Below are 11489 nucleotides of genomic sequence, written 5' to 3' on the forward strand. Positions count from 1 at the left end.
AAGAAAGTAGATCTGGCATCCCGGTGCCGAGGGGGAGGGGTTTGGAAATGGAGGGAATAGAAAGACCTGGCATCCCGGTGTCAGGGGGAGCATAAGAGAGGGCATGAGGTAGAGATGTTTAGTAAAAGGTATTGTTCATTGTTAGGGGGAAGGGCAAAAAGGAGATCTGGCATCCCGGTGCCTGAGGGGGAGATATTTAGTAAAGGTAGAGTTCATGGTTAGGGGGAGGACGAGGAGGAGATCTGGCATCCCGGTGCCTGGGGGAGAGAGCATGAAGGGGTAGAGAGCGAGCATGAAAGAGGGGGCATGAAGAAGAGACATACTTGTTCGGATTTGGTTTAATTTAGAAATAAATGAGAAAAAGTGAGGCCTAGTGATCCAGGAAGAGAAAATTGCAACCTTTGGCTGGATAAGAGCGGGGCCTGGCATGAACCCGGCGAGAGGGAGGGAGAAGGAGGAAGGGGGAGAAAGAGAGCGCGGGTGAGCAAGAGCGAGGGTACAGGACGGGAGGAAAAGGAATGAGGCTGGAACCTGGCGACGTAAAGCCAGAGGATAAAACGCTAGAACCTGGATACGTAAAGCCAGAGATGAAACGCTGGAATCTGGCGACGTAAAGCCAGAGGATAAAAACGCCGGAACCTGGCGACGCGGTGCCCGAGGATGAAATGCCGGAACATGGCAACGCGGTGCCCGAGGATGAAATGCCGGAACATGGCAACGCGGTGCCCGAGGATGAAATGCCGGAACGTTGCAACGCGGTGCCAGAGGATGAAATGCCGGAACGCCCGAGGATAAAGTGCCGGAACGTGGCAATGCGGTGCCCGAGGATAAAATGCCGGAACGTGGCAACGCAGTGCCCGAGGATTTAATGCCGTAACGTGGCAACGTGGTGCCTGAGGATACGCGGTGCCCGAGGATAAAATGCCGGAACGCCCGAGGATAAAATGACGGAACGCCCGAGGATAAAATGACGGAACGCCCAAGGATAAAATGCGGGAACGCCCAAGGATAAAATGCGGGAACGTGGCAATGCGGTGCCCGAGGATAAAATGCGGGAACGTGGCAACGCGGTGCCCGAGGATGGAAACGTTAGAACCTGGTAAAGACTGTAACCGAAACTATAAGCTGGCAACCTTGAGTCAGACCGAAACGCGGTAACGGGATGAAATGCTGGAACCTGGCAACGCAGAGCTTGAGGATAAAAACACTAGAACTTGGCAACGCAATGCTCGAGGATAAAATGCTGGAACCTGGCACGCCAAGCCAGAGGATAAAACGCAGGAACCTGGCGACGCAGTGCCAGAGGATAAAACGCAGGAACCTGGCGACGCAGTGCCAGAGGATAAAACGCAGGAACCTGGCGACGCAGTGCCAGAGGATAAAACGCAGGAACCTGGCGACGCAGTGCCAGAGGATAAAACGCAGGAACCTGGCGACGCAGTGCCAGAGGATAAAACGCAGGAACCTGGCGACGCAGTGCCAGAGGATAAAACGCAGGAACCTGGCAACGCAGTGCCAGAGGATAAAACGCAGGAACCTGGCGACGCAGTGCCAGAGGATAAAACGCAGGAACCTGGCGACGCAGTGCCAGAGGATAAAACGCTAGTGCCAGAGGATACAACGCAGGAACCTGGCGACGCACTGTTAGAGGATAAAACGCAGGAACCTGGCGACGCAGTGCCAGAGGATAAAACGCAGGAACCTGGCGACGCAGTGCCAGAGGATAAAACGCTAGTGCCAGAGGATACAACGCAGGAACCTGGCGACGCACTGCCAGAGGATACAACGCAGGAACCTGGCGACGCAGTGCCAGAGGATAAAACGCAGGAACCTGGCGACGCAGTGCCAGAGGATAAAACGCAGGAACCTGGCGACGCAGTGCCAGAGGATAAAACGCAGGAACCTGGCGACGCAGAGCCAGAGGATAAACCGCTAGTGCCGGAGGATACAACGCAGGAACCTGGCGACGCACTGCCAGAGGATACAACGCAGGAACCTGGCGACGCACTGCCAGAGGATAAAACGCAGGAACCTGGCGACGCAGTGTCAGAGGATAAACCGCAGGAACCTGGCGACGCAGTGTCAGAGGATAAACCGCAGGAACCTGGCGACGCAGTGTCAGAGGATAAACCGCAGGAACCTGGCGACGCAGTGCCAGAGGATAGAACGCAGGAACCTGGCGACGCAGTGCTAGAGGATAAACCGCTAGTGCCAGAGGATACAACGCAGGAACCTGGCGACGCACTGCCAGAGGATACAACGCAGGAACCTGGCGACGCAGTGTGGTGGCAAAAATCTCTAGATAAGACAAAGAAGCAAGTTGTCTCGTTTCAAAAGTAAACTGTTTAATCTTGTGGCTGAATCAGAAAGAAACTCGTGTGGACTCGGCCATTCTCATGGAAGGCCGAGTCCACGCGTCTGTCTCTTGCCTGCTCCCCAAAATGTGTATCTCCCAAGTCCTCCCGTCCCACCTCTGTCCCCTTCCTTAAATCACCGATGGTCACATGACCACACACACACAGAAGTTCCCGGTCACTGGTCTCTCAGGTACAAAGGAACCAAGGAGCAAATGGGACATCAAAGACAGTGGTTTCAGGAAGGAGACAGTACATAACATTTGCATTAATTCAATTCACATGTCTTGCCTAGTGTGAAACATAACGTGGGACTTCCTAGCCACTCCAGGGAGTCCGGACATGTAAATTCCCAGGCCAAAAGGGGTTGTCAGGCTGTTAGAACTAAATCTGATTAGAAATAGAATTGAAAGTTAAAAAGTAAAGGGCCAGATTATATTTTTTCCACAACAGCAGTGCTAGAGGATAAAAACGCAGAACCTGGCAACGCAGTGCTAGAGGATAAAACGCAGAACCTGGCAACGCAGTGCTAGAGGATAAAACGCAGAACCTGGCAACGCAGTGCTAGAGGATAAAACGCAGAACCTGGCGACGCAGTGCCGGAGGATAAACCGCAGGAACCTGGCAACGCAGTGCTAGAGGATAAAACGCAGAACCTGGCAACGCAGTGCTAGAGGATAAAAACGCAGAACCTGGCAACGCAGTGCCAGAGGATAAAACGCAGAACCTGGCAACGCAGTGCTAGAGGATAAAACGCAGAACCTGGCAACGCAGTGCCAGAGGATAAAACGCAGAACCTGCCGGAACGTGGTAACGCAATAAAACTATGCAACTTGGCGACACGGTGCCAGAAGATTAACGATGGGGAAGGAGAGGAGGGGGGAGAGATGGCAGGTAAGTTTTTTTTTTTTTTTTTAAATATACGTTTTCATTATTATTTTATAATAAACATACATACGTTGTATGTATTTATTTATTTATTGTTATTTTGAGCGATGCGGGAGGGGTGAATTAATTTCTTTAAAGAGGTGAGAGTCTGGCTCCAAGGCTTGAGTGATGGGCAGCTCGGTGTGGAAGGAAGGAGACAACGGAGGAGGAAGGAAACGACGGAGGAGGAAGGAGACGAGGGTGAGGATACTTTACCTGGAGGAGCCGCTCCTGCCCGCGAAAGTGGGCGGGGCAAAGCGCGCTCCGCAGTGGAACGAGAGTTAACGGGAATTGTGAGCGCAAAAGAAGTTTAAAACATCATGACTTGATGACGGTGCCGTGGTCTGGAGACCTGCCGCCGTCCACGCGGATGGTCAATGTAGAGAGAAATGACGAGCGCGTGCAGTGGGCGTTTAACGAGCGAGGCCGCGGGATGAGCGCTGGGATGACGCGGGCGCTGGAAAGACCGGAGCGCTGGGAGGAGGGCGCAGGACGCACGGTGATCTCAATACCGGACTAGCAGAAGTGATGCGAGGTGGGACGCCGGTCTGCTGACGGGAGCCTGGCCGTGAGCGAGAGCTGAGCCTGTGAGAACAGCTGATGGGACCGGACCGGTCCTAGTGGGACACCAGTGGAGGATGGCCCGGTGTGGCTCGCCTGTGCTGGGCCGATGCATTGAAAGGAACGATGTCGAGTTGATCCATAGAAAGGTCGGGAACGAGTGTGTTTTCGAGCGAGGCTCCCGCCTCCCGCCGTGTGATCTGGATGATTAAGTAGTGTATCCGCAGGAAGGGGCGTGGTCCTGCTCCCGAACTTAAGATAACAAACTTATCTCCATATATTCTCTATCATCCTGTTGATATTTCTTTTCTGTGTACAACTGAAATTATCATGAATTGACTAATTGACTACTAAAATAACCATTAGTGACAGCCTTAGCGACATCATGTATTCACAGTCGTTTATATCGCCGCCACAACACTCGATCACGTGGTGTCAGTTGAAAAATACTCCAAGCCACAGCATTAATATTGCAAAGCTGTAGACTGAAGATCTGGCAAACATTTCCGTTTGCTTATTTCATTCAGAAAGGCTAAATGGAGAAGCACTGCCCTCCATCTGAAATCAGACTCTGGGATGTTCTGAATGCACCTTTAAAGCCTGTGCTCATCCGGATGGGGTAATTTCCGCTTAAGCACTCCCATTGGCTGCTCCGGAGAGGCTCAGTAAGTTCTCAACAGCCGCACAAATGAACCGCTTCATAGACGAGCGGGGGCAAAAGCCTTGTGTACGAAGGAAACCGAGTTTGATAATAATTACGCTCGAACGGGGACTTCTTATAATAGGTGTAATTCACTGACTAGATCCGGAATCGTTCAAGTTCCAATGTGCACATTTCATATTCAGACATGTGCACGAATGTGTGCCCAGTCGATGACGTAAGAACACTACTACAGTTCTATTATGTAATTGTCTCGTCACCCACTGTGAACAGGAAGTCACTATGAAATGCTCAGTTAGGCTTGAACGTCTCAAAATCACAATATTCAAATGTGCGCTCTGACTCTCTCACGTGCTTTACTTTATTGTTAAGTTTCACGTTGAATAAAAACAAGATTGCGCTGTGTTTGGGACAGTGGTGTTTGGACAGGCCGTGCAGAACAGACAGAGATGGATTTGAATGAGACTTTTTGCCTCTAGCTGTGAGTTTTTGCATAGAAACATGACTGACAGCTGCCATGACGCCTCAGTGACATCCGAAGTGACGCTTTTCCATAACACATACTTTATTGGCCTCTTGCAGATTACAACCATTACGGCTTGATGTTCTTCTTCTTCAACCCATTGTATATTTTGAATAAAACTGAACTTTTCCATTCATAGCTTGTGCACAGATTTTCAACCAATGTTTACAACGTAGACATTTATGATAGCCTATAATTTAAAAACAAAAAGTCAGTGCTACCATACCCACTGATTATACAATTGAGATGACTTAAAAGTAGCATGCAACACAAAACCTCTTAAATTACAGTGGGAGAAAATATGAATAACCAGCTGATCCCAAAATAGACTAAAATGATAAACATTTACTCGACTGGGAACACAGTAACCCACGACGACTAGACATATAATAACACATCTCAATTTTACAAAGTATGTTGAACACTATTCGTACAAAATCAGAATTCTGATGCTATTGAATGTCTTTATAATGAATGCAGTAACTGGAGCTGTGTGCTGGTCCGATCTACCACACATCAGGCTGAATGATGTGCCAGCGAGCTGTCTCGATCTGCCCTCGGTTCAGCATCTCCCCCCAGTGAGCCTGCCCCTCCTCTGGACCACTGTTGCCGATGACGACGTGGCCCAGCACGCTGCTTTTGGTGTACAAACGACCCTGACAGAGAACAGAGACGAACATCTGTGTGATGGTAGTATGTTGAGATATGTCAGCTCACACTGAGCTTACCTGCATGATGATGAATTCAAACAGCACTGGCAGCTGAGTGACGTCTCCGGGAGGCAGGTCGAACAGAAATGGAGCGTTCCAGATCGGGTTGAGGCCTCCGGCTACTTTGGTTTCCTTTGTAGCAATCACTTTTCCATCCTGCCTCATGTTGATCACGACATAGTGGTCTGAGAGCAAACAAGCAAATGAAAACATGATTTATTCTCCATAACAAGCACTTTTCTCATTTTCAAAACCATTATCAACAAACTATCAATTACAGAGAGTGATATGGATATGAAAGAATCAGAGGAAATGACTGCGTCCTGATCAGTTACTAATACAATTATCTCAAATCCAATTAAAGACTGACAAATACAGGCTGATGTGTGGAGAGCTCTGACTTTCAACACTAAACAAGCTCATTGCAGTAATGTAACTGTTTACCTGGAGTCCCAGGGATACGTGTGAGCCTGGCCAGGTGTTCCGCTTTCCTCACCATCAATTTAATGCGTTGGGCCAGAGACTGGTACTGCAGCAAGATAAACACTTGGCCCAAGACTTTAGGCACACACACAGATGTCTTCCTGTGGACCAGCGTCTCCTGAGAGCTCACACTCTACAAGGCAACAAGAACAGACAAAGTGGTCAGTATCTTTGGATTCTTTACAGATTGGTCATTCCTAACTATCTATGGTAGTATAATACTGTATATCGTACATAATCCTTGTTCTGGTTTATTTTTACCACTGATTTAATCCGTAATCTTAATATATTTTATAAGTAATTTTTTACACAATTCTATCATGCGCAGAAGTAACCATGAAAGTTTACATTTCATGATTTAGCCATCACATTTGCGTGGCGCTCCTGTCACACATGATTAGTCTGTGCTGTTTATGGTGGTGAGTCACATCTGACAAAAGGCTGATGTGGACCCCCCAGTCAAGTACATGTGCCATGCACTGAAGTGTAAAGCTCACTCCCTCCAACAAGTGACTTCCGGCTCAATGCCTCTGCCTGGTCGGCTTTTACCCATTGTAGTATGACTAACATTATACCGTAGTATACCATGTTTATCATGAACTTAGGATCAATAAATGTATCCAGAGATTACACAGACTATGAGATCTGATGTATTACTCATGCAGTGAATACTGTATTAACACCAAATGCTTCCAAAAACACACTTATATATTTTCTTATTGTGATAAACATTGAGCATTATTTCTGTACTTCTTATGGGTTGAATGTGAATGTATGAAAAAAGACAGTTACATTATTTAACCACATTTTAAGGAGATATATTACTGTATGTGTTCTATGATAACTAAATATATTGTATCAGACATAAACCAGACTATAGACGGGACATCAGACATTTAAGTACTGCAAAACAAAAGGATAATGGTATGATAAAACACGACAGATAATGAAATATGTCAACATAGTTCTTGTGTTGCTTAAAGCCTGGTATAGATGCGGTCAGAGGGCACTGCGTGGGCTCGTGGCCACTTTACTACAGTAACTACGCTTGATTGCTCTGCACTTGCGAACAACAATGTCACCGTGACTAACCACATAAGAAAGTGGCTGACGGATAACTAATGAATGCTCGTTTCTTCAAGGACACAGCACAAGACAGCCTGTATCGTCATTTCAGCTTTTCTGTTTAATTAATTGGAAATATAAAGTCGTTAAAAGGATCACTAAGCAGGACATCATTTTATATTTGACAAGAGATTTGCAGAGAAATGACAGCCCAATCCGCCCACAAGGATTTGCACAAACAGAAATGCCACGTTCAAATGTGTGCTTTATAACTACGGGACCGTTACGCAAAAGTTGGATTGTACTAAGTGTTAGAGTGTTACAGTAAGTGGAACCTCAAAACTTGTGCTATGGATACAATTAACGGATATCTTTGGAATGTACGTTTGGCAGCAGGACAAAAGGCCAGTGGCGAACACAAACTTCTCCAACGATCAAGGACTGAACTGCCATAGTAACAAACACATGGAAACACATTCAGACTTAATTTGGAAATGGGACTTTTATTTGAATTCATCTTTTGTTGGTAGATGTCTATTTGTAATTTACTTTTGTATTCCTAATGTTGCGCTCTGGTCCTGTTCTATATCTGTTGTGTGTTTTATGTTTTAAACTTTTAAAAACTGAAAAAATAAAATAAAAGATGAAACTATGCCACAGCGAATGTGGGCTCATAGATAAAGGTGGTCCTACAAAATATTAGACCGTGTGCCCCTTTTTCCCTGTAGCAACTTTTTTCTTTTAGGATAGACAGTTTCGTTCCAAGCATAAGTTTGTTGAGAGCGAACAGAATGAAAAAAAGACTAAGAAATAGCTCTTGGTGGAGTAATACAGCAGAGTTTCAGTATATGTTATAAGATCTAAGCCATGGAGTGGTTACAGTCTCCTTAGTGCAGGCGCCATTGCAGTCCCTGAAATTAGAGCTGAATTCAGACAAACCAGACAATATCCCTCCAATCCTACATTTTCAGAGTAACACTATAGCGTTTGCATCTAATTTGAAGTACTTTGGCTTTGTACTACACTAAGAGCGCTCGTTTAAAGATCACTTGGTTTGAAAATTGAAGATAAAGCTTGTATTTTATTATCGTAACAATTTTGCTTGTGTTTGTTTTGTCCTCTGTGCAGCACTTTAAAGACTTTGTGTTGGTAAAATGTGCTATACAAATAAAGTTGGATTGGATTTATCATTTGTGTCCTACTACATTTTCACTTTGTCCCGTTTGAAAAAGGTCTCGATACCAAAGGCTTTTTAACTGGTGAAATTAAGATGAATTGCTCATTCTGTGAGGAATAATTTGATTAGAACAATTAACCAGTCTATTACTAGTGAGTTGTACCTTTTTAAGTTTGTTCTTAGTGGGGGTGATCTCCCTCGTAAAGGTGCAAGTCGTGTCAGATGTTAAGTCCATTTGCTCACAAGGCATCTCCACCAGGCCCAGCATGGCCTCCCGGAGCCCAGAGAAGTCTTTGCTGTACACCGCCAGCCTGAGGGTGCAGACGTGCAGCTCCTCCACGGGGCCCACGCGCAGCAGCACGCTCTGACTATGGACCTCTGGACTGAGGCTGCGACGACGCGTCGATGACAGTGGCTGTGGGGAGGGACACAGAGGAGGGAGACTGGCCCGCACAAAAACACTACTTCTCTTTTTACTGGTGCCAGACACACTCAAGATATTGACCACCAGAGTGCCATGGGCTGAAGAGAAGAGCAGGGAGAAATGTAGGAGTGGAGAGTGCTTGGAGCCAGTGGGCACTGCCCCATACTGAGATCCATCCCTCAGCTGTGGTTCAGAGGTCAGACTGCTGCCTTCACTGCTCAGAAAGCTCTCTCCGCTCACCGTACTGCGCCTGCCCTTGGCCCGTTTTGACCTGGACATGAGACTGAGTTTGGTGAGAGAGGGCAGAGAGGATCTTCCATGGACCGGGGACAATTCAGGTGGACAGGGAATAACCGGAGAGCTAAGACGTCTCAGTGGAACGGACACACCAGGGGACAACAGCAGACCAGGGGAATGGGAAGGGCTGTGGTCTGAAGGCAGAGCAGACAAGTCATCCTCAGAGGGAGAAGAGCTGCTTTTGGACAAAGGAAAGTCCAAAACGTCTCCATCCAGCTCCTCATACTGTTGTTTGATTGGTTGTGTGCACTGAGAAAGAGTCAAAGTCACAGCGGGCGGGTATGGAGACAAGAAAATAGCCTCCTTGTCCTCAGATGAAATCACTTTTTTCTTCTTGCGACAGCAAAGGATGCACAGCAGAACCACAGAGTAGCAGAGCACAGCCAGGCCCACCGCCAGCACGATCTGCAGATGCACTGAAAGAAGTCAAAGGAGAACAGGAAAGACAAACATGTTAAATCAGAAAACAGGAAAACAGGAATAAGACAGGATGCAAAGGAGAAACAATACGTACAAAGACACACTTGCAATTATCCTGATGCATGATTCAGAGAGATTGTTGTGTCTGCCTCCTGTGTCCTCAAGCGGAAATGTCTCAAGTTTTAATGATTATTGTATAAATGGCACATTACAAATGTATGATTCGTTTATTTGGGACAGTGCAGGGCTGGGAATCAGGGCCTCTAATTCGATACATGATGCATGACTCACAATATGACATGATCAATATGATGAAAATAAACAGATTTGTACAATAAGTCATAGTATGCTAATACTTTATCTAATACAGAAATACTGGTGATTTATGGCAGCCTGTGATATTATTCCCAAATTAAATATCACAATATATCAATCATTTTATATTTTGACACTCCCAGAGAATGTTAATGATCAGTGTCTTGCCCAAGGACACAATGACAGCATGCTCTGGATTCAAATGAGGTGTTAACTGCAAACCTTCAGGTTGATGGGCGAGTGCCCTAACACAGATGGTGGATGCCAGTTATGACCTGTACTCAGGGGGAGGCTCTGTTGTGATGATTCACGCTTTAGTGCTGGATAATGATGCAAAACACAGAGAGCTTAAAATAGACCTATAATAGTGTTTCAAACATGTAAAAAAAACCTAAAGACAGCAGAGAAGACAAATAACACTGATATTAAAGTTTAAGTATTCACAAGAACCAAACATAACTGTTCTAATAGAAACTGTTTCCATATTGCTCTGTCCTTGGGCAAGACACTTAACCAGTCTCTCTCTGTTTACACTGGCATTCGAATTTACAGGTATAACAACGGGATTTAGGATTTACTTATCAGTGTTTATTCCACAAAATAAAGACTGCAGCAGTGATGTGGGAAGTCCGGATGGCAGGGTTTGAAATATACTCAACACTGGCCAAACACATATCGCTGCAGTATTCAGCCAAAGCACAGTGATAAAGAGTAACATGAGGCATCCAGCAGATACTGTGAACCTCACTGCAGCAGGAGCAGTGGGACCTCCACTTTGTAACAAGTAGCATTCATTAATTCCCTTTTGAGCTGAAAATGCCCATCTGACTCACTTGAGCGCAGCAGAAAAGGACAGAAAAGCATGACATGTATGAAGAAAATGCTCTTACCTCCGATCGGGTAGTGCGACATGATCCTTGATCATTGAACTTGTGAGGAGTCAGTGCGCATGGACCGTGCGCTCTCACGACCTGGGCACTGGGCAGAGGCACAGCATATGCACTGCTGACAACTGCAAGAATTACTCAGCAAAATGTGATGCCATAAGACTCCAATTGGGATTCTAATCAGCCAAATTAGACACGGATTGGAATTGAGATCAAAAGCTATGAGCACTTTCAGTCATTTTCAAGGAAGCTTTGGTTTGAAACAAAGTGCTTTTGTTTTTACTTGGACTGACTGACTATAAAGGTGTTTGTAGTTTGTCTGTGTATATTAGTAATTCTGTGTATACTCATCTACATTGTGTGGTTCTGCTGCTCCCCTTTGGCCAGTAAACATAACACAACAGATACATATATCACGAAAACAAATTGAAATGTTTTTATGCAATTATCAGTTACTACCACCAATTTCCATAACATTTCATAATCACAACACGACTGAAGCTTTAAAATAAAATGGATACATTAGGGCTACAGCACTAAGTCAATTTTAAAGCACATTTACTCGCAGGTAAAAGAGCATTATACCGCTGAGCGCCTGAAGACGCGTCAAGTCACTTCAAGGGTAGATTTGTATTCTTTTGCACTGTTGAACTGAACTAAGGCTAAAAGTACATCGACCTGACTT

The 11489-nt window shown here is 45.9% G+C and overlaps 1 protein-coding gene across 1 annotated transcript; it reads right to left on the reverse strand.

Annotated features, from left to right (window-relative positions):
* Positions 1–5172: 5172 nt before the first annotated feature.
* LOC140381672 (synaptotagmin-5) lies at positions 5173–10852 on the reverse strand. The gene is made up of 5 exons (XM_072465751.1): positions 10808–10852; positions 8625–9598; positions 6181–6352; positions 5755–5921; positions 5173–5682 (listed from the first exon to the last, which is right to left on the reverse strand). The coding sequence occupies exons 1-5, from the start codon at positions 10827–10829 to the stop codon at positions 5533–5535; spliced, it is 1485 nt and encodes a 494-aa protein (XP_072321852.1). The 5' UTR covers positions 10830–10852; the 3' UTR covers positions 5173–5532.
* Between the last annotated feature and the right edge of the window lie 637 nt (positions 10853–11489).

The sequence above is a fragment of the Eucyclogobius newberryi genome, unplaced genomic scaffold, assembly GCF_026437365.1.
Source record: "Eucyclogobius newberryi isolate DKJ021-1_F unplaced genomic scaffold, fEucNew1.0.hap1 SCAF_5, whole genome shotgun sequence".
NCBI lineage: Eukaryota > Metazoa > Chordata > Actinopteri > Gobiiformes > Gobiidae > Eucyclogobius > Eucyclogobius newberryi.